The sequence below is a fragment of the Dermacentor silvarum genome, chromosome 3 (assembly GCF_013339745.2).
Source record: "Dermacentor silvarum isolate Dsil-2018 chromosome 3, BIME_Dsil_1.4, whole genome shotgun sequence".
Taxonomy (NCBI): Eukaryota; Metazoa; Arthropoda; class Arachnida; order Ixodida; family Ixodidae; genus Dermacentor; species Dermacentor silvarum.
In genome coordinates, this window is record NC_051156.1 from 13,154,212 (window position 1) to 13,180,010 (window position 25,799).

At 46.4% G+C, this 25,799-nt stretch overlaps 1 protein-coding gene across 1 annotated transcript in view; it reads right to left on the reverse strand.

Annotated features, from left to right (window-relative positions):
• Positions 1 to 25,799, reverse strand: part of LOC125944182 (uncharacterized) — a 67,533-nt gene that overhangs the window by 36,067 nt on the left and 5,667 nt on the right. Inside the window, exons 2-6 of the mRNA XM_049664496.1 lie at positions 10,802 to 11,002; positions 6,485 to 6,530; positions 4,527 to 4,777; positions 3,685 to 4,013; positions 2,140 to 2,367 (exon numbers count right to left, since the gene is read on the reverse strand). Coding sequence (XP_049520453.1) covers positions 2,140 to 2,367; positions 3,685 to 4,013; positions 4,527 to 4,777; positions 6,485 to 6,530; positions 10,802 to 11,002 — 1,055 coding nt within the window. The remainder of the gene's footprint in view (positions 1 to 2,139; positions 2,368 to 3,684; positions 4,014 to 4,526; positions 4,778 to 6,484; positions 6,531 to 10,801; positions 11,003 to 25,799) is intronic.

A 25,799-nucleotide genomic window follows, 5' to 3' on the forward strand; every position in this document is an offset into this window, starting at 1 on the left:
GCCGTAAGCCAAGGGTCTACCTGAGCCATTTCTTTATAGGTACTTTCCTGCTTGGAAAAATGTAACTGTCCTCTTGTCTCCCAAGTGTTTGGTGTTCTCTTGGTGATAATGTTTCTTGCCCTTTGTTACCCAAGAATATCGTGTCCATACGCATTAATTGTTTAAATACCTGCTCAAAGCAGTATGTATGGAGCTGTATTTTCCTGACCGTTGCTGACAAATCGGGAGCCAGGCACCCCGTGAAACTGCTGAGGGCAGCACCTTTCATGTGGCTGCTCCTTTCTTTCCTACAAAGGAAAAATAAACGATTGATTGATTTTCCTGACAAGAATAAGGTAACGGTGAAGTATTTATAAATATCTGTTACGACATTCACATGTGCTTCTGGTATACTTTGACTATGAAATGCGTTCATGGCAGAATAGATACTGAATCTAACTGCTAAATTGAACGCCTTTTCGTAATCTATGAAATCCTTAGACAGGTTTTAGTTCTGAGCAGATTTGTCAATTACCTGATTTGTTATATGAATGTGATCCGTTGTTTAATATCCTTTCTTGAAGTCAGCCTGTTATCTGGGTTGATTGAAGTCAAGCGTTGCCCTGATTCTATTAGAGAATACCTTGGTGAATATTTTGTACAACACAGAACGCAAGTTACCTGCCCTATAGTTATTTAATTCTTTAGCGTCTCCCTTCTTATGTGTCCATATAATGTTGGCACTGGTACACATGAAGTCATGAGACATTCTGTATAAACGGTCGCAAGCTTGTCAAGTCCTTATGTTATCCCCCTGCACCGTTGATTAAATTGACTGTTGTTGCAGCTCCTCCTGCCACTTTCATCCGGGACATACCTTGCAAAGCCTTTCTAACCTCATCGCTAATTACACAAGGAGCCTATGCATCCTGTACGTCCGGTCAAGGTTGCGTGGCTGCTCTGGGTCAGCACAGAAGTCCTCTGCTTTCTTTACTGCTTAACCGAAATTGCTGATGCAATTACCCGGCTTATATTTCAGTGCATAAACATTGCTCTTTCCTATGCCAAGTTTCCTTTTCACTGATTTCATGAAGCCCCCATTTACAGTTACTGCTTCTTCAACCTCTCTGACGTGATATTTTAGAATATCATTTGTTTTCTTCGTGTTTAACAGCTGTGACAATTCAGCAAATTCGACCTTATCTCTGGAATTATCCAGTGTTATGCGTTTTCCATTACTTTATTAGTTCCTTTTTTTTACTCGGGAGAGCTTGTATACTTGCTCTCTTGGTTTATTACGTCTAACCTTACTCGCAATTTTCGAAATTTTTTTAGTTAAGGTTTCGTTCATTACTTCCATGCTAACTCCATCGCCTAATTGTTTCAAAACCTAGATTAGATTCATTCGGACAAAATTCGCTGTGGCCGAATTTTGTCTGTTGCCTCGTGAAATTGAGAGCGATCGACGTCGATCAGCTTTCATAACTGCTATTTACCTAACATAAAATTCATACATCTTGCAATAAGGTGGGAGTCAGAAAAGAACAATTAATATATTTTATTGCTTGCTTCCCCATTTGGGCTTTTCTAGGTCCACTTCGTGTTATTGCGCTTTCGGAAGAAGCCATTTTTTAATTTAAAATGGTATGTATCACAGTAACGGTGTTTTGAAAAGATGGCATTATACACGTAACCAAGACACTGTTTCTCATCAGCTGGTCCTGCAGTGAGCTTAACACTGATAGGACCCAATCATTGAGTGGACACGCCATACGCATGTACCTATGTATGTCTACAAAGCGTTATCGGCGTGCACTTAAGGGCCACTCAATTTAGCACAGGTCACACGAATAAAAAAAAGGCACGTGAAAAAACAAAAAACGCAACTTTTTATCAAACATGCGAAATTATAGGTCAGGCCTCGGTGTTTTGTGTTCTAGAGGCTGTAGTGATATTGAATGAGATAGCAAAACTGTGTACCAGACTTGCGAGATGACGAGGCCACGCTTACCACAGTGGAAACGCAATAAGGCGCGCAGTCACTCCGGCGTTCGAATCTGTTCGCTAGGGGAGCGATTGGCGCTGGGATCGCAGGAGGAAACTTGAGCTTGCCTCGTCTATAAAGCACATGGTTACAGCGGTGTAGTGTATAGTGCGTACCGCCTTGTGCAGGTTGACAACGCCCTTCTGGACCTGGTTGCCGAACTCGCTCCAGATGAGGTCCAGGTGCTCGGCGAGCCAGTAGCCGATACCTTCCTTGACGAAGATCTCGTGCAGACAGCAGCAGCTGGACGCCAGTTCCCGGTCTGCGGCGCGCAATACCTTCTGGAGCTCGCACTCCATGATCTCGCGGTGCACGATGGCGGTGCGCAGAAGGTGCACGTCCACCTGGGTCGACGCGCGCGGTAACACGTGCTTTGAGCTCCACCATTAATTTTACGACAACGTCTCACCGAATCAAAAAGGTTCTGTCGCAACTGCGGCTCAATGGCAAACGCGTTTTGCTGGTCATTTTTGTTGTTGTAAATGCTGAACGAAATATAGTAGTACACCGCATCCAGAAAAGCAAGTGCGCGCTGTACCGGTACGGTGCCATCGCAGTGAGTAAAAGCTACTTAATTGAGTAATTTTGTTGCAAATAATTTTGTACATATGTTGGTAACCTTATTATATCCGAGAGGTCACGTTGATCGTTATAAGTGAAGACTAAAAAGCGTGCTTTCAGAACTCCTATATTCGCTTTCAAAGCGCACAGCAGTTCTGTAACACGACACTTTAAAATAAGCATAATTTGTGCTTTGTCCACGAATCCCAAACGAAGACCCCACAATTTTAAAATACGTTTCCAGTACAGCACGCAGAACTAGTGCTACGTGCAGTAGACTGCACATGTGCTTTTGCATTTGTAGAGACGCCAACGCATGTGCTCCAGAACATGGCGGCCCTCTTGGATGCGAGGTATACGCTCGCCTCTGCACCATCGTTCGTTTCTATTGCATAAATTTATGTGGAGTGCTTCGACAAAAAAAAAAAAACAAAAAAAAAAACGTTGGCGACGGCTTAGTGCTATTTTCTGGACAAGTTTCTTACTTTGAGTGTCACAAGCTTAACAAGAGAAGGTACATCTGCTGTCAAGTAACCGCTGGTATTTCGTTTGCTTGATTGAAGTTTGTGTTTTCAATTCTGGAGAGCTATAGAAGACATTTTGCTAAATTAAGATTACAACTAGTTGGAAAACTACAAATTCGCTTTCGGGAGACGAATATAATTGACGGAGATTTTACTGTAATATTCTATAAACGCTTCAGTGCTGTCAGAAATGTGCGTTAACGTTTAAGGATTACCTCCTCAAATTGCCAGAATTGCGACTAACAGGCATAGAGATGTTTCAGGTTTCTGCCTCCAGACGACAGAGTTTGCTACTTGGTTCGTTGAAACTGTTCCTCTGCTTAGATAGACTAGTAAAAGCCGCTTTATGTCAAATCGGAACACCAGTTCAGCGTGGTCAGACCGTTTCAGATTTAAACTACTCGCCAACTTGTTGGATACCCTGTCCGTCGATTGTGCCGGAACAGTTGCCGTTGAAGTTTTGCTGGTTTAAAGTTTTTTGCAGTGTGCTGGAGACGCGTAGCACAACACCGGCGTTGCGTGGCAGGCAACCGACCTGATATTTTAGCGCGCCGGGCGCAGGCACGAGGTGCGCACCTCTCTCAGGGACATTAGCCACTGGTCTGAAGCTCCGTCGTACTTTTGGTACAGGGCGAGGAAGTTCCCCGCCACGTGGCGTTGCGTGATCCACCAGACCTCGCGCATGCGCAGCAGCAGCGGCAGCAGCTCGTGCGCCAGGAAGTCCGGTCGTGACGGTGCATTGCTTTGGTGGTTCTCGAGGTGGGATAGGACTTCGCTCGCGTTGGTCGACACCTGCTCCCCCACGCGCTGCCATACCCGAGTCACCGCCTGCAGCGTAGTGGAGCAACGAAAGGCGCTGACCGTGAAGAAGATATTGAAGGCTCGCTGATTTGCTGACACGAACTCTGACGTTAACGGTCAATATGGGGCACAGCCTAAATACACAATGAACGAGTTTGGCAGTAGTTGCGACCACCCTAGGAAGTTTAAAAGAGTTTCCACACCCCCTCAGAACAGACCGCCAACCCGATCTTTTTTATCCATCCACCCACCCATTCACCCACCCTCCCACCCACTCATCCGTCCGTCCGTCCGTCCGTCCGTCCGTCCATCCATCCATCCATCCATCCATCCATCCATCCATCCATCCATCCATCCATCCATCCATCCATCCATCTGGCTGTCATCAATCAGTCAATCAATCAATCATTCAATTAATTAATCAATCAATCAATCATCAGTGAGGGGTGGGCATGACTGAAACGCTACTAGGGAGACAGAGAGAATGAAAGCGCTACAATAGTTGATCCATACTCCGGTGTAGGCTTAACGGTCGTGCAGGACACGTACAGTCTAGCAATCGGTAGGCTGTTTCTGCTATCACATGACCCAGAGGAATATTATTCACGGTAGTGCACCTGCCTTGGTGAACTCGTGAAGCTTTCCCTGCCGCTTCCAGCCGAGTTCCGCGGAGCCCCTGTCGGTGAGCTCCTTGAGCACGTCGAGTATGTTGTGCAGGTTTCCCTTCCAGTAGGTCTCAAACACGGCCTGTGAGTGGAGCACGTAATCGCGGTGCGAGCAGAGAGGCTCGTGGTCACGGACCGACTCGAGCGAGCCCGAGGTGCCTGCCGGGTCCAGCTGGAGCGGCTCGCCATGCTGGGCGCCCGCCCTGCCATACACGAAACGGGATGGCTATGGCAGACAGCTTGGGTTAGAAGGTCTCTGCAGTACCTCAGCTCACGAACCTTGACCCTCATAGTCACAACAAAACGCCTAGGGGGGTGCGAGTATTTGAGACGAAACCGAGTAGGAATTAAATATTGCGAGCAACAAATCGAATTCAATATCGAATACTTTTTGCATAGTTGTTGAATAATGACCATCCGTTTCACATATAAAACGAAGCTTACATCTTAGTAGTAATAAATACAGCAAGCATCTGATTATAGTGCATGTTGTGAAGCGTTCTTTATTAAAGGCACAAATGGAGCATTAGAAACAAATAAGCAGTTCGTTCATATAGATTGAACAATTCGGGTACAGTGAATGATCGTTGTAACTTGTACATTTGGTAAGGTATGGCTTCCTGGAGTAACGTAGCCTGCTCCACAATGTAAGTTCTCCTGTTTTATGCCTATACTATGGCCACGGGGATGAAATTTGTCGTACGTATGCTTGAATTGTATATTTGAATACGCACAGAAGGCTTTGCAATATTGTAAAACTACTCGGAATGTGCTCGCATTTACAAATTTAAATTGAAATGCCCTGTTCGATTCGATCCTAGAATTGAATAGGACGTTATTTGTTTCGTTGTTTAAAAGTTTAGATTATAAGCGCACCCCTATACATACTCCTCCCCATTTCGTAAAGAAACAATCTGGAATTCGGCTTATCCAAATCATTTGCAGTGCATGAAATGCCCATGAAGTATGAAAACAACGGTTGGACCAAGACCCCCTTAAGGTGTCTTAGACCACCCATGTTTGTTCTCTCCTACGCTCCAGTGGCTGGAGTTTTTTGTTCCGCAGGTTGTTAGCGAGCCACCTTTACTAATGACATATTAGGATTAGGCAGTGACTGTTGATGAGAGTCCTGAAGTAAGCCTGATGTTTGGATTGATTGCAGCGTTTACCTCATTTTTTCTCGAAATCACCTCAGTAAATGCTTATGCAATATAGGTGGAGGACAGACGGTACAATGTACCTTCAATCCTTTGATCTTGTCTTTCTCAGGGGTGAGTATTAGGTTGGGTTCATTTCAAATTTATGGTTCATTAGAAGGTCGTGAAGTCGTGAAGCATTGGTTAAGAAGGGTGGCAAACTTTTGGAACATAATACTGGTGGTGTATTTCATCACATCTGGAGTAAATATTTCACACTTATAATTAGAATAGTTGCACCTATCTCTCCGTAGGCGGCGACGTGGTCGTCTTGGTACACTGTAATATTCATTGTATAATTCTTTTGGTACTGATGGTATTTATTCGAAAAAGTTGACGACTTTCGCTGTTTATTTGATTGTATACCAGTTGTTTTAGCTGCATCAAAGTTTGAAAAGTTGCCTGTGGCAGATAGCACGGTTCTAATCATCGAGCTAAATTACAAATGAATATGTCATGTTCTGCTTGTCAATCAGTTTCAGAAGTGCAGCCAATTAAGAATAAGTCACCCGGCGAGAGAGTTTTCTGACAGGCAAGTGCAGTCAAGTATAAAATGATTCCTTGTTTACTTTTAGCGTTCTCGCCTTGGTGCATGCGGAATTGAAAAGTGTCGTCACTGAATCGAGCCTGGTGCGCGCGAGAATGCCTGTCAGAGTGCGCCACGGGTGTCACTTCAGGCACCCGCATGGTCTTTGCGGAGGAGTGCTGGCGTACCCTTTGTCGAAATGGGCCTTGTCCCGGGAATCTTTCAGCGGCGACGCTGCGAAAACAGGCGAAGTGAGGAGTCAAATACGAGGTCAGGTATCGCAACCGCGTCATCTAACACGACCAAGTGGTGGTGTCAAATCCATGCCCTAGCAATAGTAACGGAAACGGAAACGGAAACTCTTGGTAACGGAAACAGATATCAATGGCTGCTTTTGGAGAGTTCATGTGCCAGAAGTGGTTGCGGAGGCGGAAACACGTCAAGGCTACATGTTTTAGATACCACATATAACCAATGGAGAGAGCGAACAATCATTAACATTTCTTGTTGAACTTTGTACAGGAGGTACCCCTACAGTCAAGAGCTTTGGGCCTCTTCCTGTATATTTTGTTTCTATGTTTGTTTACATGAGTGAATGAATAAAATGCTTCTTCTGCCACCTCATCTGCTGGGAATATATATTTCCGCAATTGCTTGACGTAGTGGTGGAGATCGTCCTCTCAGATCATAAGTTTTTTTTTCTTTTGCAGATAGTGCATTTGGTCTTATGCCCTAAGGTTATCAATACAAGTACGCAGCTTCTGAACTCTGGCTGAGCCGATGACGCATGCATTACTACCTTTCATTTGCTTTAGATATATTCAATCAGACGGATGACGTCAATGCGATGTGGATTGCATGTAAAGGTATTATTTTTGACTGCGTCAAAAGACATGTGCCAATTCAGAAAAAAAGTAACAAACAAACCCACGGATAACACACGAAGTTATACATTTACAGTGTTGCGTTCACATCGGCAGATGTGTTGCACGTGTCGTATGTTGCTGGTTTGCAGAGATTAACTGGTGAAGTTTGCTGCGTATCTGCAACCGGCTTCCACCTGTATAAATGTGCGTATGCATGCGTCATGGGGTCAAATGTGTATTTGTTGTTCCGGGGCTTCCCGTTGGTATGCCGTAATAAAGGACGAGAAAAGCACGTCGCAGTTCTGAACTTACACACAAAGGGAAAAATTAGCCGAGTGAGAAAAGAAGTTAAGAAATGATCAGATATTAACTTTCAGCATTGTCTATTTTACTGCTCGCTAAGTTGGCTGTTGCTAAAACAAAATATAACGACGTTACATTAACTAATTTTATGATGCATGATCCACATCGTGTCTGGCGCCACCTGTCGCGGGATAGTGAAGGTCCAATGAGATAGTTGTGTATAGGCACCGGGCGGCCGTTGTAAGGCGCCAGCGGCGCGCCGGCGATATGCTGGGGAACAGCGCCGCGAGCGGCAGCTGTCGGAGCACTGGCATGTGAAGCAGACGATGGGACGAAGGCGCTCGGTGCTTCCAGTGATTTGGCACTGCGGGTTTTAAGGGCTGACGCACCGGAAAACGCATTTTCGTGTGTCTGCTTTTGAGAAAGGTCGTCACGAGGCAGATCAGATTCGTGGCATCAAGTAGTATATAAAGCAGAAAACGAGCGCAAATTGTGATGCAAATGCACCACGCGAACGGAGCTCCGCGGCAAGCTAAGACGTGGAACTCCAGCAGTTATATTGCAGATGTTATTTTGCTGTGCGCGTTAACATTCTCGCGTATTTAATCATGTAAATAGGGCGAAGAACACAAAAACTATGGACAGAAAAAAAAAGGAGACATATGTCTTCCTTATTCTGTTTCTTGAGCTGCTTCGCTGATCGCACATGTGTCAGTAAGTTCCAGTTCTCTGTCCGTTGTAGTTCTTTTATCTTTGCAATGGTTCCCCATTCTTAATTGCTTATAAACTAGCCCAATCTTCAGTCACGGCTCATTTTATATAGCTTAGCGCGACGGGAGCCGTCGGTGGCGGTGAGTGTGAACACGCCACTGCGTTGGCGTTCGCCGTTGATGTACAGCACAGTCATGTGCCGGACGCAACCAGAGTTGGAAATTGCTAGAAAGGAAAATGTACATTAAGAAGAAGACTGATACACTGATAAGACGGCAAAATGACTACAAATCTGGGTGTTCACCTTCGGTGCCAACACTCCGGAGCCGTTACACTGCATGCGGAGGCGAAGACACGCAAGTGGGACACGAAGCTGTTGCGTATGAACGGCTCTTTTATAAACGTTAGAACTAGACCATAGCAAATCAGCATCGGAAATGTACAGTGCCCAGCGATTGAAGCACTGGGAGCGCGCGGCTGCCGCCGTTTTTTTTTTGTTTTTTTTTTCCTTTTCGCGCCACAGGTGAGCGCCGTGGGACCAAATGTAGTCATAATGCGTTACGAAGGTTCTCGCTTTCACTATACACCACAATGCATCAGTTTGGCGTCCCCAGCGCTTACAATCAGTGCAAAAAGCGGTGGCGACCATACGATTCGAGTATCGCGTTTCAATTGCTGAGCACTAGCCTGTACGCGCTGTTGCCTACACACCGCACATATACAGACTTTCCGCCTGAAAAACGCGATGTCGCGATGAACAACGTTGAATTGAATGGCCTAACCAGCTTCAGTCATGTTTCAGTAACTGTTGGTGCACCTAAAAACGCAACATGTTTGATCAGACTTGGTTTCAGGGCAGCGCCTGCTGCGCGCGGCCCGGCCGCCACATGCCATTAATTCACGGCGCCGTCGCACGAAGGCGCCACCGGTCCAAATTCATCCCGCGCCCGGTGCCTCAGGACTGCTCGCGCATAGCAACCTGTTTTAAGGAATTGTTTTTCAATCTGTTTTTGCTTATGCTTCTATACAGATGGTAGCTCACCTACCGCACTGATGTCTCCGAACGTTTCACCAGTTCCCGCTACACAAGCGTCACATGAACGCATTGCAGCTGTTTTGCAAAACATTAATGATAAAAATACGTTTGTCGAGGCGGCATACCGATCGCCTTTCTACGCAGATAGGCGGAATGGGTGGCAGACTATCTGGATGTCATATTAAATGCCTCTGTAACCCAAAAACGGGTCCCAAATAGCTGGCTAAAAGCAAAACTTATTCCCATGAACAATCTGGCAAAAAATATTGGAAGCTATCGGCCAATTTCACTGACGTGTGTGTAAAGCAAACTGTTTGAGCATATAATTTCAAAATGAATCTACATCTATCTCAAAGATGCTCGTGTACCATGCATCGGGGCCACATTAAATAATCCTACGTGGTCAAAATTCATCCGCGATCGCCCACTACGGCGAGCATCAGAACAAGAACGTGGTTCTAGCACGTAAAATACCATGTCAAGGTGTTTATTGACAGGGTAGGCAAGGAGCGAGAGGTCGAACTTGGTGCGCCAGTCAGAACCCAGTGAGCAGTCAGAGCCGGCCCCGTGCGTAATGCCCTGGTGATGCGCCTCACTGACGAGCACTTCGTCTTCGTTGTATGTAATATGCTGGAGATGCGCCTGGCTAACAGGCAGTTCTCCTTGGTTACATTTGTCCCACAGAGAAAAAGACGCCATGCTGGCGATCTAAGCATATGGTAACACAGAGGGATCGTAGAAGGGCTTGAGACGATCTACGTGAACAGTTTCGCGACCTCCGCGGCGCTGGTCAGAAGACGAGGACACAGGCTCTACGACATAGTTCGCGAGGGAAGTTTGTGCAATCACATGGTAGGGGCCATGATGTCTTGGGAGCAAGTTAGAGGAAAGGCCGGGAGCTAGAGGTGGAACCCACAGCCAAACCAAAGATGCTGTAACACTTTCCGATGAATCAGGCTAGTAGTGTAGAATTGTATCGATGGTGCAGGAAGGTTCGCGGCCGTACAGTAAGAAAAACTGAGAAAAACCAGTGGTGGTTTGAGTGGCAGTTTTATAGGCGAACCTGAGGAACGCAAGCACAGCGGCGTCCCATCGAGCTGGAATGGTCGGACGCGACGTACATGGCGAGCATATCGCCAAGAATGCCTGTTGAAAGCCTGTTGAAACACTCCGTCAACCCATTCGCCGCCGGATGGTATGCGCGTGTGGTCCGGTGGATGATGTGACACTCCTTCAGAAGCGACGTCACGACTTCAGATAGAGAAGCGCGGCCTCGGTCACTAAGAAGTTCCTGAGGGGCTCCGTGACGAAGAACAACATGCCGCAGTATGAATGATGCAACGTCTTGGGCAGTTGCAGATGGGAGTGCAGTGGTTTCTGCATAGCGTGTGAGATGACACACTGCAACGATAATGAGCTGGATGCGCCTGGCTAACCGCCAGTTCTTCGTTACACCCAGAATTAGTTTGTTCGACATCGCTGAACATGGTTAACGTTAAGCTTCGCTCAAGCCGCCCCACGCAGGACACGCTGATAATACGACAAATCAGAGTCCACGTGGTGGTAGTAGTTATATACAGCATGCTCACCGTTGGCGTCAAGGTGTCCTTCAGCGTACGGGCTGCCTCCCGAACCCCTGCGGCAGAGCCTGCGCGCCGTGCTCAGCACGATCGAGTTTGCGCGTGTCTCGCTCTTCTTGCGCGTCGAGGAACGCAGCAGGCAGTCGCCCACCGCCGACAGCGGGTCCGAAGCACGCCGCTGGGGGCCAACAGACTCCTCCATCACGTTCTCTGCAATCCGATACATAAGCCATAGCTCACATCGGCACAAGGGGGTGTCCAAGCCTAAAATCGGAGCGAGCCAGATTGCTGGCCATTTCATCAGGCGAAAACATTGTAGTAGGAAAAGCAATGGCCAGAAATACCTAAATATATACTTTTGTTAGGTAAGGTTGCAGAATGATGCGAAACTTTGTCATACCTGTTTGGCCTGCTTCTTTATTATTCGGGAAAAAGTTTCACAATTTCGGAATAATTTCCCGCTCATTAACATTTGGAAAATGGCAATGTTTTGCAAAAAAAAAAAGGTTCAATCAAGTGTCGACGCTAAACAAAACAAGGTCGACGTAATGGTTGTTCAACTGATTCGAGGAATAAATGTGGATTCTATGTCTCTTTTTCATGCTTATTATTCACTTATTTGTATTTTAGTCGTATCGTATTTCACGCGCAATTACGTCGGCCCCCACTGATCCCCTCGGCCGCCCCGCAATGTATAGGAGACGGTTGTTCTCTTCAGAAGTCCCGGCAGCCAAGCGTCTGTGTAGGGCGATTTTGGTCCGCTGCATGGAGACCCTCTAAAAGCTACTTGATGTCCTGCCGGTCTTTTCGCGCACTCTACGAATCACGCATTTGGGCGAAACAGGCCTAGTGAGCTTCTTCTTGGCGTTGCTGGCACGTGCTTTGGCGAGACGAGCTTCACGGCACTCGCACCGGTCTGTCGAGCGCGAGCGGCCTCGGCGCGCTTGCGTTTACTTTCTTCAGCGTCGACAGCTGTCTTGCGGCGCGGCGGCATGTTGCCGTCAGGGACTCAAAACCTCGTAACGCCGCGCTAGGACTGCGACAAGGCCGATGCGCCATTTTCGCGTCCGCGTGCTCTCGAGGACGACAGCGCGCAGCCTCCCTACCGCCGTGAGTGCATCGAGGCACCTGCCTGATGATGATGATGATCATCATCATCATCATCATCATCATTATTATTATTATTATTATTATTATTATATTATTATTATTATTATTATTATTATTATTATTATTATTATTATAAAGATGTTTTGTTGGCATCGGCTTTGAAACGGGGCGGTGACAAATATTCACCGAGCCTGCTTGAGCTAACATGTATGCTGTACATGCTTTTCAGAAAAGTCTAGCCTTTTGCCTACATCTCCTTAATCATTTTCTGTTCCTTAAAACTTCTATAAAACTTTTATAGCTAAACCTCGTACCTGCCACCAATGCCTGTAACGAATGCGGTCGTATCAATCTCTTCCTTGCTTTTTTCCAACCTTCATTGATAACACTCAGCACGTCCGTTTGTTCTCGTGATTCATACATTTTTTGTTGCATATGTATAAAACTTTGTGCAGTTCCCTTATTGTGTTCCATGATGCACAATTGTATTGTACTTCATATCATTTCTTTCGAATTGTAATATCTTGTAACCTAATATCTGAGATCACGAGTTTTGTACTTACCTCTAACTTGCTGTTATGTTTTTTTTTATCCTACTTTGTATAGAATTTTGCATTTGACCCTCTCTACACAGCACCTCTGTTGAGGCCTGTAAGGTAAACGGAAATAAAATATGAGATAAAATAATACTCTAAACATCTCTTGCTTATCTCGACTGCTGACCGGTTGAGGCTTCCGTCCACTTTAAACCGAAGCGCTTCTGGAAGGCTTACGTACGGGCCTCGCTGAGTAAATACCTTCACATACCATTAGGATGTGCTGAGTGGTCTCCGGATCTTTACTGCTGCATACACATGCCTCATCTAGTTGCGAATGCTTCCTCCGGTATGTGTTGGTGCTTAGGCAACCAGCTCAAGCCTCGAATAGCAAGGCACTAGCCTTTGAGTTATCATACAGAATTTCCTTTCTAATGTCTTTCTTCCAATTCTTGTCAACCTCCACGGTCTGTTTTGTTTCCACTCTTCGCATCCAATTCGCTGTCTCTGCCACTTTCTTTCTCATGACTCGACACTGATTGTCTATTTACACTTTCACCCTGTACCTGGTTGCCAACTTTCTTGACCTCTTCCTTCATTATGTGTCCACGCTTTTCAGGTACGGCTACTTGAGCAGTTTCGCCGCCCATTTATTTTGATCCATTTTCCTGTGTCTTCAAAAGTAAATTTGCTCTGCAGTTCCCTGACTTTATAAGAGGCCCAAGTGATGTCCCCCTGCACTGTCTCATTTGTGGTTTTACTACAAATGGTTCAGAGCCCACGTAAAACCACATTTGGGGTTTTACGTGGGCTCTGAACCACAATGAAAAACCACATTTGTGGTTTTACCACAAAAGATTGGTTAGCCAACCGGCTAACCACTCTTTGGTTAGCTTCCAACCCCGACAAGACATTCTATTTTAAGCACAGAATGACATTTGCGAACGTTAGCGCTTGTGTCATTAATTCTTTCCAGATTCTACGCACCACCTCATACTTATTGTGGCCCCACAGTGCTCTGTGCTCCATTATTGCTGCATTCCGCTTCCCCTTTATTTTCAGATTACCTTGGTGGTTGCTTGAGTAATTCTTTCCTTCGTTTATGTGTACGCCGAGGTACTTATATTGCTTCAATATGGGTATTACTTGCTGCTGAATTGACACCCCGAAGTTACTCGTCTCTTCATTAAAGATCATAATTCCTGATTTCTCTGTGCTAAACTTAAGGCCTAGATTTGTCGCTGCGTTACCACAGATATTCGCAAGTGTATGTAAATCTGTTGTATTGCCCGCTACCAGCCCTATGTCGTCCGCATACATTAGTCCAGGGACCTTCTGTTGCACCATTTGTCCATTACACATGTAGGATAAATCAAAACCTAATTCGCTGTTTTCCAGTCGTCTTTCTATACCCTTAACGTAAAGCGTGAACAACAATGGTGACAGAGGGCATCCTTGCTTCAATCCTTGGTGAATTCCCACCATTTCATTACCTTTTCGACCTTCCCATATCACTTGTACTTAGTTAATTGTCTCTATATATCTCCCTCGGCAGCTCCACGAAATCTTCATCTATGCCTTCGTCATGTATCCCATAACAATTCCCTGTGTACGTTGTCATAAGCTCCTTTATATCTAGAAATGCTATCGATAAAGGTCTTTTCTGAGCTACTGAAATTTCTATGCACTGAGTTAGTACAAACTTATTATCCTCTAAGCGTCTGCCTGGCCTGAACCCATTCTGTAGTTCCCCCAATGCATCGTTTTACACTGAATACACTCAACTCGGGCATTAAGCGCCATCTGGTGGATGTCGCGGCAGTTATCTTGCATGAAATTTGGCGACGGCGAGGCAGAGGGCGACAGCGACGCAGAGAATCACATCCGACCCCGTTTACGAGTATTTACACTCGTTTTTGATTATATGCTTAGTTGGTGACAATTCCTTTGTGTTCTCAGCATGACGAGGCATAATATTTAATACTATTTTCATGTGCATTCAACATCTACAGTAATCTAACCCTTGTCGTAAAAACATTAGTTGTTCCCTCTATCAGAGGAATAGGTCCTAACGCGAAAGTTAAAGGGACACTAAAGAGAAACAGGAAGTTCAGCTGGAATAAAAGAGGGACCTTCAGGAATGCATGCAGTTTTTGTTGGGTGCAAAAATATGAGTTATAAGCGGAGAAATTCGTAAACAAAGACCAAATATCTCTTCCTCAATTTCTCTCACGCCAGATTTGGTGCTGAAGCAATGTCGTCACAGATTTCATTGCTCTCGGCGAATCAGAATGCGCCATGATACGTCACCGCTTGCGTAAACGGCCGAGGCACTGGATGCATCATGGCTGCATGCATGGTCGCTGCGTTTGCGTTCACCGCGATGGATACCGTTGCTGCAGCTGAACCTTGCAACGAAGAGCTCGCCAGGGAAGCAGGACTGCATTTCAGCGATATTCAGTGAAACGGAGCGCGAAATTATCCTCCGTGCTCGAGCGGTAGGTGTTTCCGCGTGCGATGGCGGTGAGCCGCCGGCCGCGCCGGCGGAGAGCGTCGTTTTCGTCGACGGAATGCGAAGCGTCCGGTCCGCCAGGCGACGATGTTCCCGACAGAACAAGCGTAGAAAGTTGCGCACGTACTCGGTATGGTTATTTCGTGGCTTTATTTAATGACATTCAGCACTCACCGAGCCGCCAGTTTGCTGGTGCAGGGGAACCGGAAGGGGGTTTGATGAAGGCCGCATTGAGGGAACAGCTGCTCGAGAAAGCACTGGCCTCTGGGGCACGCCAAGATACTTTCCGAGGGCAGGATTATACACATAATCCGAGGGCGAGAAATGCAGAGAGCACACCATCGGTTTCTCTGGCTCTTTTGCCGTTTGATCATCGGCAGAGCACTGAGCCATTGCGAACGCCGGGGAGCCGGGGCTCACCGCGCGACACCACATGAAAGGACACAATCGAGTCAACACTGCCGCTGCCCGCTGCCCCTGAGCAAGCGCCTTGGGCCATTTATACAGCCCTCAACACTACACACACGAGGCATTTTCTGGCTGTTTCCCGCGAAGTCAACGTTTTTTGAGCCACGCAACACGGAACCATACACCGTAGAGCGGAACAGGCGCGCGCGACGATGCATTGACCAAAAACGAAACTACGAAACTATCACGACCGGATGTATCGCCATGCCATTTTTTCTTATTTAATTTTGTGCTAAACTTGTACTTCCTCGCTTGAAACGGTTTAAAAAGTTGGCAAATGCTGTTTATGTACGTTTAAGGTGTATTTCATTTTGCATTTTATTAACAGCGATAAATCGCTCTCGACCAATCGCGACCGGCCCGCATTTGTAATCTCCGACGTCAGAACGTGTAGTGCGGGAAATTCGAAGGGGCGTCAGCACCTATCCTTCAGTTTTTCGCTATTTTCTCGCCTATTAAACATCTGTTTGCAGTAAGAATGGTATGGCTGTGATCGTGAAAGGATAATCTACCATTTCAGCTCAACTTCCGGTTTCTCTTTAGTGTCCCTTTAATGTAACGGATGCCGAGACGTTCTTCCAGAACAGCTTTACTATCAGTGCTGCCTGCTGGCACCATCAAATCAACACTGTACTCCACAACATCTTGCGTGAATATACGTACAAATGAAGCAGTCTTGCACATGTGCAGAACGAACATTTAAATACAGGAGCACCGACAACAACATCCTGGCGCGAGCATTGTATGCGCGCTATCGATACAACATTTATTTCCCCACCATTTTATGAGTGGTTCTAATCGACGTTAGTGGGAAAGATCAGCTATGCAATGCAAAACACGTCTAACGCTTTATTTAAAGCAGACCATCGGCAGCATTAAGTCGACTGAACGTCGTTGGCGGAAATGAGCTTGCATGACGTCTGTGCGCAGATTTATTTATTTATTTGTTTGCAAATACTACCATCTTGCATTGCAAGATATTGCAGGAGTGAGTGCACATATATGTCAATCAATTGAAGAATACATTTTAGTAGAAAAAATAAAACAAACAATATAGAAAAACCAATATCAGGAAGAGCTAGTTTATTAATGAACATAATTAGGAAATAGGTCGGCAAGTTCATCACTCATTAGCTCGCGCAAGGACCCCTCAAGGCCATTACAGATCGCAATTGTATGTGGAAAAAAGGAAAACCTAAAACAATCAATCAATGAATTCAAGGGAACAATGTTAAGACGATGACGTCTTCTGGTGGGCCGAGAAGAAGGTTTTGTGAAAACAATAGGTGCATTGACATAAGTTTTCCCATGAGCAATTTTATGTAGCAGAACAACACGGTCAGAAGTACGTCTATGGGCCAGAGGTTTTAGTAGCAGCTTAGTAGCATGTGATCTCGGTAAGAAAAGGCGGTCATAACGATTATATATAAATCTTATGGCTTTTTTTCTGAGTAGACTCAAGCATGTCTGTCTTTCGAATGATGTGGTGACCACAATACCAACGCGTACTCAAGTAGAGGCCTTATTAGTGATCTGTATGCCGTCAATTTACATTATTTAGTTGCATCTCGTAAATTTCTTTAAAGAAAACCCAATTTTCTCAACGACTTGTTGGTTATACATTTTATGTGAGCATGCCATTTCAAATCAGGGGAGTAAGTAACACGAAGGTATTTGAACGTGTGGACGCTCGCAAGCTTCTGCGCTTCATTAAAATATGTAAATCGTAATGGTTGTTTTTTATTTGAAAAAGTCATTGAAACGGTTTTCTTAAAATTAAGTGACATTTGCCATGTTCTGCTCCATTCGCAAAAACGGGCGAAGACTTCATTCAACTCTAACTGATCATGATTACTGGTTATAGTAGAATAAAGGACGCAGCCTTCAGCATATAGTCTTATTTTGACAGAAGTGCCCGTAGTTACTTCAACGACGTCCTTTACATAGAGAATAAACAGCAAAGGACCCAAGACAGACCCCTGTGGTACACCGGATGTAACATCGACACGAGCTGAATGAACATGGTTAAATGCAACAAACTGGGTTCTTGTACTTAGGTGGTCCTGTGTCCAACCTAGTAGTTTATAATCATGAATTATTGCATTGAGTTTAGTGAGAAGTTTTTTTATGACGCACTGTATCAAGAGCTTTACTGTAATCAATGAAAATGGTATCAAGCTGTCCTCTAAGATTAAGCGTGGTTGCAATATCATGGGCGAATTCTAGAAGTTGTGTTACCGTTGAGAATCCAGAACGGAAGCCATGTTGAGCATGCGAGAGAGCATTATGTTTAGATATGTACTCAATGATATATTTATGAATAATGTGTTCCAATAGTTTGCAAGATGTTGATATTAAAGAAATAGGTCTGTAGTTAGACATTAACTGCTTATTACCGTCTTTCTGAATGGGAACAACCTTAGCACATTTCCAGAGTATTGGAACAGTAGATGATTCTACAGACTTTGAAAAAAATTAGGGATAGATACCGTGAGCTCCAATCAGAATATCGCCGTAAAAAAAAGATGAATGTACGTGGACAGATTCAGATGTGTGGGTATCGATGACGTCAGAGGGGTTGGTACATCGAAGCGTTTGGTGAAATTGCATCATGTTTTGAGAAAGCACCAACGTAGCCGCGAGAAACGCGGCTACGTTATTATGGTCACGGCTAGGGTCAGCTTTGATAGCGGTGGGCTCTTCGATGCCATATATCTGCTGATCACGTCGAAAAATACTTTTTTAGAGCAAGGAGCAGTTGATGCGGCATTTTGTAGCAGCCCTGTCTGTCGCGCTCACAGTCCGAAATAGACAGCCACCTCAGTGCCGTGCACTTTTCATTTGTGGTAACTAACAATCTGGGAAACATCCATCCTCGAGGAGAGTGACAGTGACGACTCAATGAAGAAGACGAGCGCAGGTGTGGTTCGAAACTGCTGGCCAGGGCTCTGATGCGGGACACACACTTCATCTACCCTATTTCCTGCTACGCGAAATGCCGTGGGCGAACTAGGAGGACGGTAAGTTAAGATACGTTACCAGAAGGCGCCACCCCAAAACGCCGGGGTGGCAGATGATTTTATCGCAGTTCCACCAACTTTGTTCCTGTTAGAGAAAGTGATAACCGCAAAGGCGACGACATGATGCAACCGCCTTTGTGATCGCCGGCGCACATATGTTCACAGTGCCTAAAAGTAGGCATTATATATATATATATATATATATATATATATATATATACGTGCTACGTTAACAATACGTGCTACGTGAAAGTGTTTTTCCGAGCATGAAAAAAGCCCGCGTATACACGCACAGTGCTTCGAGCAGCCAGTCGTGCGGCAATTCTGGGTGTATTCGCGGGCGTCTTTCACACTCGGAAAAACACATTTATGTAGCACGTATTGAGCAACAGAAAGCTGTATCGGGAGTTTTTCATGTTGCTCGACAACTTTCTCATTGTCACTTTGATAATTAGGCCAGTACTTCTCGAGTTAGATAATTAATTACAAATAATTAACTAAATATGAGTAACTCAAAAATTACTGGCGGCTGCTCCACTGTACTGCAAATAACACGCACTAGGTTGGCTTCGCGTAACGCCGTTCCTCTTTTTTTTAATCGCGCTGCGTGATAGCTGCGACACGCTGTATATATATATATATATATATATATATATATATATATACAGGGTGTTTCAGCGAACACTTTCAAAATTTATTTAAGGTTGCCTGTGGCAGATAGCTCAATTCTAATTCATGAGCTGGTCAAGTCGAAGAGGCGGACATTGCTTGCCCAAAAAATTGAAATGCATAATCAACTAATCAACAAAAGTTCACTAATTAAGTTTTTAACTAATTACCTGATGACCCATATGGCCATTCACAAATTGTAGCCGTGTAGTTCGCAAGGCGGATCCAGTTGGAATTAATTCTCTGGATGACACCAGTTTCGAGATATTAATTCCCGAATTTTCCGGAGAAATGAATTGGCGTTCCAGTTAATTTTGCGCTTCAATGCATAAAGCGACGTTTTGTTAAGAAACTAACTGGAACGCCAATGCATTTCGCCGCAAAGTTCGGGAATTAATATCTCGAAACTGGTGTCATCCTGAGAATTCGTTCCAAGTGGATGCGCCTTGCGAACTCCACGGCTGCAATTTGTAAATTGCAATATAGGCCATCAGATTATGGGCCATCATCAGAATATGGGCCATCATATGGGTTAAATACTGAATTATTGAATTTTTGGCAATTATTTGATTATGCATTTAAATTTCTTGTGCAAGTAATGTCCGCCTCTTCGAGTAGGCCAGCTCATGAACTAGAATTGTGCTATCTGCCACAGGCAACCTTTAAGAATTTTTGAAAGTGTTCGCTGAAAGACCCTGTATATATATATTGTAGCGAAGAAGACAGACACTAGTGGGTTCAGTGCTAGTGGGTCGAGCGCTCTCGCTCAGCAACTGCTCTCGTGCTTTGAAGTTGTAACTGCCCTGCCCGTCGACGTTGCGCTGCTCCGAGCTCTTCCAATAAATACCTTTAGAATTGGTGGAGGTGCGGGGTAACCTCAGACAATCATCCTGGAACTCCGGTCCCGCACCCTACCATCTACCATGCCCCAAGACGCCTCCCAGCAAACGCCTCCTCCCGCACCCACTGCGTGTCCCGGGGTGCCTCGTCATCGCGACCCTCCTATCTACACTGGAGCGGACGACACTGACGTGGACGAATGGCTCACGGCGTACGACAGGGTAAGCGGCCATAACAAGTGGGACGACGCGGCCAAAGTGAGCTGTGTTCTGTTCTACCTCGTTGGAGTGGCCAGCCTGTGGTATAACAACCATGAAGGAGAGTTCCAGACATGGTCCGAATTTAAGACTTCCCTCGCCAATGTGTTTGGACGTCCAGCTGTTCGCAAGCTGCGTGCCGAGCAGCGTTTGCGAGAACGAGCTCAACAGCCAGGAGAAACATTCACCTGTTATATTGAAGATGTCCTGGACCTATGCAGGAAGTCGATTCGACCATGGCGGGGTCTGATCGAATTCGCAACATCCTGAAGGGCATAGAAGACGACGCCTTTAACATGTTGCTGGCCAAAAGTCCTCGCTCTGTGGCCGAAATTATCACACTGTGCCAGAGCTATGAAGAACTCCGCAGGCAGCGATCACTGACCCGTCGATCTCTACCGCGTGACGAACACCTCGCTGGTTTGGCTGCCATGTACGACCAGACAACTTTGCTCGCAGAAATGAAGGCGTTCGTCCGCGAAGAAGTTGCGCGGCAACTCTCATTGATGGAGTTTGCACAGCCGCAGCCGGTACACGCGCCAACGTCGAGTTTTGCGCCTCCGCTTCGCCGCGTCATAGCGCAAGAACTGCACGAGGTTTTGCCTGAGCACCACCAGCACGTTCCTGCGGCTGCGCCTCATAGCTACGCCGAAGTCATGGCCAGGCCCCAACAGATCCCGATAACAATGCCACTGAGCTACGCGGAAGTCATCACCCAGCCTCAACAACTCCCTCAACGGGGACCTCTCACGTACGCCGAAGTCCTCGCTATGCCCCGACAACAGCCTGCCGTGCAAGCACTTCACCAGCCGCCACGTCCAGCACGTCCTCCCGCATGAATGGGACCTGCCGCAGCGACTTGGTGGCGTACGGCGGACAATCGGCCGATATGTTTTGCGTGCGGCTACGCAGGCCACGTCGCACGCCACTGTAGCCGCGTGCAGTCGCCTAGCGCTACACCATATGCGCCAAGTGCTATGGTGGGTTCTCCGCTCCCATATTACGACGACGAACCTCGGGCTCCATCACCACCATTCCGCCGGTCTGCCAACATCCGCCGCTCACCTTCTCCACGCCGACGCTCCCCATCACCGATGCGGCCTCGTCCCGTAGCTCGGGATGAGGAAAACTAATCGTCGCAGTCCATGAGGCAAGGGCTGCGACGCCGTCTAAACGCGAAAGTCCTCAACGTAGCCCGACCAATGTAATAGACGTGTTAGTTGACGGTGTGTGCACATATGCCCTCGTGGATACCGGAGCCGCTGTGTCAGTTATGGACGCAAAGCTTTGTCGCTTACTTCGAAAGGTCACGACGCCCCTTGCCGGATTCTCCCTCCGCAGAGCAGGCGTACAGTATATTCATCCGCTAGCGGCGTGCACCGCTCGTGTTCTCATCGAGGACGTTGTATACGCCATCGAATTTATTGTGATTTCTTCGTGGTCCCTCGAAGTTATCCTGGGGTGGGACTTTCTCGCCCACCACAATGCTGTTATTCATTGCGCACGGGCCGAACTAGAACTGTCGCCGATCTCAGATATGACGCCTGCCGATAATGCTTCTTTTGCGAACAAACTTCTCGTCAGGCACGACACCAGCGTTCCTCCCAACTCGTCAGTGATTGTCTCAATGCATTGCAGCAGCCTCTCTGACGCCGTCGCCCTACTTTCTCCGTCTGGCCGATTTTATGCTTGAAAAGGTCTGCTGCTTTTGCGACTGCGACCTTTTGCGACTGTGAACGTCAAGCAAGGCTCCACAGCTATTTTCGTCTGTAACCCCTTCTCATACCCCGTGATGCTGCTTCAAGGCGAATGTCTTGGCCGTGTGGAGGTGATCGACGACGTACAAATTACGAATGTTCCCGAAGCCACGTCCTGCGCCAGTTACAACACGCTCGGTTCGCTCTCTACGTCCGACCCTTTGCCCACAGGTGTGTTCGATTCATCAATTGCCGATGGTCTCACCCCAGCTCAGCGTTCTCAGCTTCTGCGCATCTTAGAAGAATTTCGTTCTTCTTTTGATGTCGGGCAACCGTCCCTGGGCCGGACGTCTGCGGTCACGCACCATATTGACACCGGCTCCCAACCGCCATTGCGGCAACGCCCATATTACGTCTCTGATGCCACAGAACGTCATGTGATTAATGAGCAAGTGGACGATATGCTTCGCCGCGAAGTGATCCGACCCTCGAACAGTCCATGGGCATCTCCTGTCATCCTTGTTACGAAAAAAGACGGCTCGGTATGGTTCTGTGTAGACTATCGCCGCCTGAACAAGATCACTCGCAAAGATGTATACCCGCTGCCGCGAATCGATGACGCTATCAAGAGCCTACAAGGAGCAGAATTCTTTTCATCGCTAGATTTACGCTCCGGATATTGGCAAGTACCCATGGCTGACGTCGATAGGCCGAAGATAGCCTTTGTCACACCCGACGGCTTATACAAATTTAACGTCATGCCGTTTGGACTTTGTAATGCGCCATCAACCTTTGAACGCATGATGGACACAGTTCTGCGCAGTTTGAAGTGGCACACGTGCTTATGTTATCTCGACGACGTCGTTGTTTTTGCCTCTGGCTTCACCACGCACCTTCAACGCCTACGGCGTGTTTCACGTGCTTAGCAAACGCTGGCCTCCAACTGAACCTAAAGAAGTGCCGATTTGCAGCGCGGCAGCTCACGATACTAGGTTACGTCGTCTCGAAGGATGGAATCCTCCCCGATCCATCCAAACTTCGTGCCGTCACCGAATTCCCTAAACCGACGTCCGCCAAGGAGCTACGCAGTTTCGTAGGCTTGTGTTTCTACTTCAGGCGCTTTATTCGCAATTTCGCCGCCGTTATATCGCCCCTGACGAAGCTCCTTGGAAGCAACGGGCCCCTCCAATCGTGGTCGTCCGAGTGCAACGAGGCGTTCACTAAGCTCCGTCGTTTACTGACGTCTCCACCCATTTTGCGCCACTACGACCCAACGGCACCTATTGAGGTACACACAGATGCCAGCGGTGTTGGCCTCGGCGCTGTTCTAGCGCAGCGCAAAGAAGGGTTTCCTGAATATGTTGTGGCATATGCAAGCCGTACGCTTACTAAAGCCGAGACCAATTACAGCGTCACGGAAAAAGAATGTCTGGCAATCATCTGGGCGATTACTAAGTTCCGGCCCTATTTGTATGGTCGCCAATTTGATGTCCTCACGGACCACCATGCACTTTGCTGGTTGTCGTCATTGAAGGATCCCTCAGGCCGTCTCGCCCGCTGGGCGCTTCGCTTACAGGATTACGATATCCGCGTGCTGTACCGCAACGGACGTCAGCATGCTGACGCTGAAGCCCTCACATTCTTCCTTGCCTGACGACAATGCCTGCTGCTCACTATCCCAGCTTGACGTTTCTTCCGTCGACATTGGGACTATCGCTTCCGAGCAGCGCAAGGACCCCTGGATTGCCTCCATCATAGACTTCCTTGCTGATCCGTCATCGCAGCCAACCACTCGTGCGTTGGGCCGTCAAGCTCGCCATTTCTCCATTCCCGACGACCTGCTTCACCGACGCAATTACACCTCTGACGGCCGCCAGTGGTTATTAGTATTACCTCGAAGCCTCCGTTCTGAGATCTGCGCATCGTTCCACTCTGATCCACAGTGTGCACACTCAGAACGTTTCAAAACCTACCAGCGCCTCCGACAATGCTACTACTGGCGAGGAATGTACAACTACGTTCAAAAGTTCGTTCGAGCTCTTCCAAGAAACACCTTTAGGATATATATATATATATATATATATATATATATATATAACATCAGCCTATATTTATGGCAACTACAGGAGTAAGCCCTCGCCCTGCGACCTCAAATAACCTTGCACTAGCTGATTCCAACTCGGGCCAGCAAATTTCCTAACTTCATCCCCCCACCTAGTTTTAGGCCGTCCTCGACTGCACTTCCGTGCTCTTGGAACCCATTCTGTAACTCTAATGGTCCATATAACGGAAAGACACAACACACCAAGAAAAAGAGATTTGCCTCTATTTTTCTTGGTGCGTTGTGTCTTTCCGTTATATGAAGCATGCACCAACTATAGCCCAACAAGTTTTATTAAGCTCTAATGGTCCACCGGTTATCTACCCTACGCATTACATGGCTTGCCCAGCTCCATTTCTTTCTCTTAATGTCAGCTATAATATCCGCTATCAAGTTTGCTTTCTGATCCACACCACTGTCTCCCTGTCTCTTAACATTAGGGCTAACAATTTTCATCCCATCGCTCTTTGTGCGGTCCTTAACTTGTTCTCGAGCTTCTTTGTTAACCTGCAAGTTTTTGCCCCATATTTTAGCACCTGTAGAATGCAATGGTTGTACACTTTTCTTTTCAACGACAGTGGTAAGCTCCCAGTCAGGATTTGACAATGCCTGCCGTATGCACTTCAACCCAATTTTATTCTTTTGTAAGTTTATTCTATTGCAATTACTCACAGGGTTCCCTGTGAGTAATTGACCTAGATAAATGTACTCCTTTACAGACTCTAAAGGATGACTGGCGATCCTCAATTCTTGTGCCCTTGCCAGGCTATTGAACATTACGAAATTATGAAATTTAAGAATCTTGTATATTTCTGTGAAAGGAATTTTGTTCCGTCTCGTAACAAACGCACTAACAGGCATCATCCGTGGGTCACGCGTGATATAATTCAACTGAAACGAAAAATTAGGCGCAGGCGCAAAACAGGCGTGACGCAAGATCTCGACGGCCTTACCAATAGTATGTACGAAAAAGTTCGAGAAGCTTAATCTCGATTTCATGACACTGCCCTTCCATCGTTTACGCACAACAATCCGCATAAGTTTTGGCGATATATATCTAACGAAAAACCTTGCATAACCCAAATTGTTTCTCTCAAACCAAGATTCACGGATCCTGAATCCATCGCCACAGCATTTAACACCAATTTCCCCTCTGTCTTTGCAAGGGAAGTTACAAACACTTCGATGTCTCCTAACTCGTTCAAACAAGCAATGCCTAGGTTAAACATAAGTCAATAGGGAGTTTTATGTCTCTTATGCGAAACCTGGATGTGAAGAAATCCTCCGGGCCGGATGACATTTCAAACGCCTTTTTGAACCAATATGCTAACGCAGTGCCAATGTATTTGCACGAAATTTATGGAACATCCCTAGAAACATTAGAAATTCCACAAGACTGGCAACATGCAAAAATTATTCACATTCATAAGTCTGGATCTAAACTCGAACTTAACAACTATCGACCCGTCTCATTGACAAGTACGTGTTGTAAATTATTCGAACATATATTTAAAGCTATTATAACTCACCTGGAAATTAACAATGTCCTTTTCCGTCAACAACATGGCTTCCAACATTGCTTCTCATCCACAACACAACTTGCGTAGATAACACATGATTTCTTTAATGCAATTAACAAAGGTGCTCAGATTGACGAGTCTTCCTTGACTTCTTGAAAGCTTTTGACTTAGCTCCACATCATGACTTAATTACAAGACTTCCGGCCTTCGTAATCGACAGCAAAATTATATAATGGACCTCCCGCTTCTTGCAACACCGAAAACAGAGTGTTGTCAT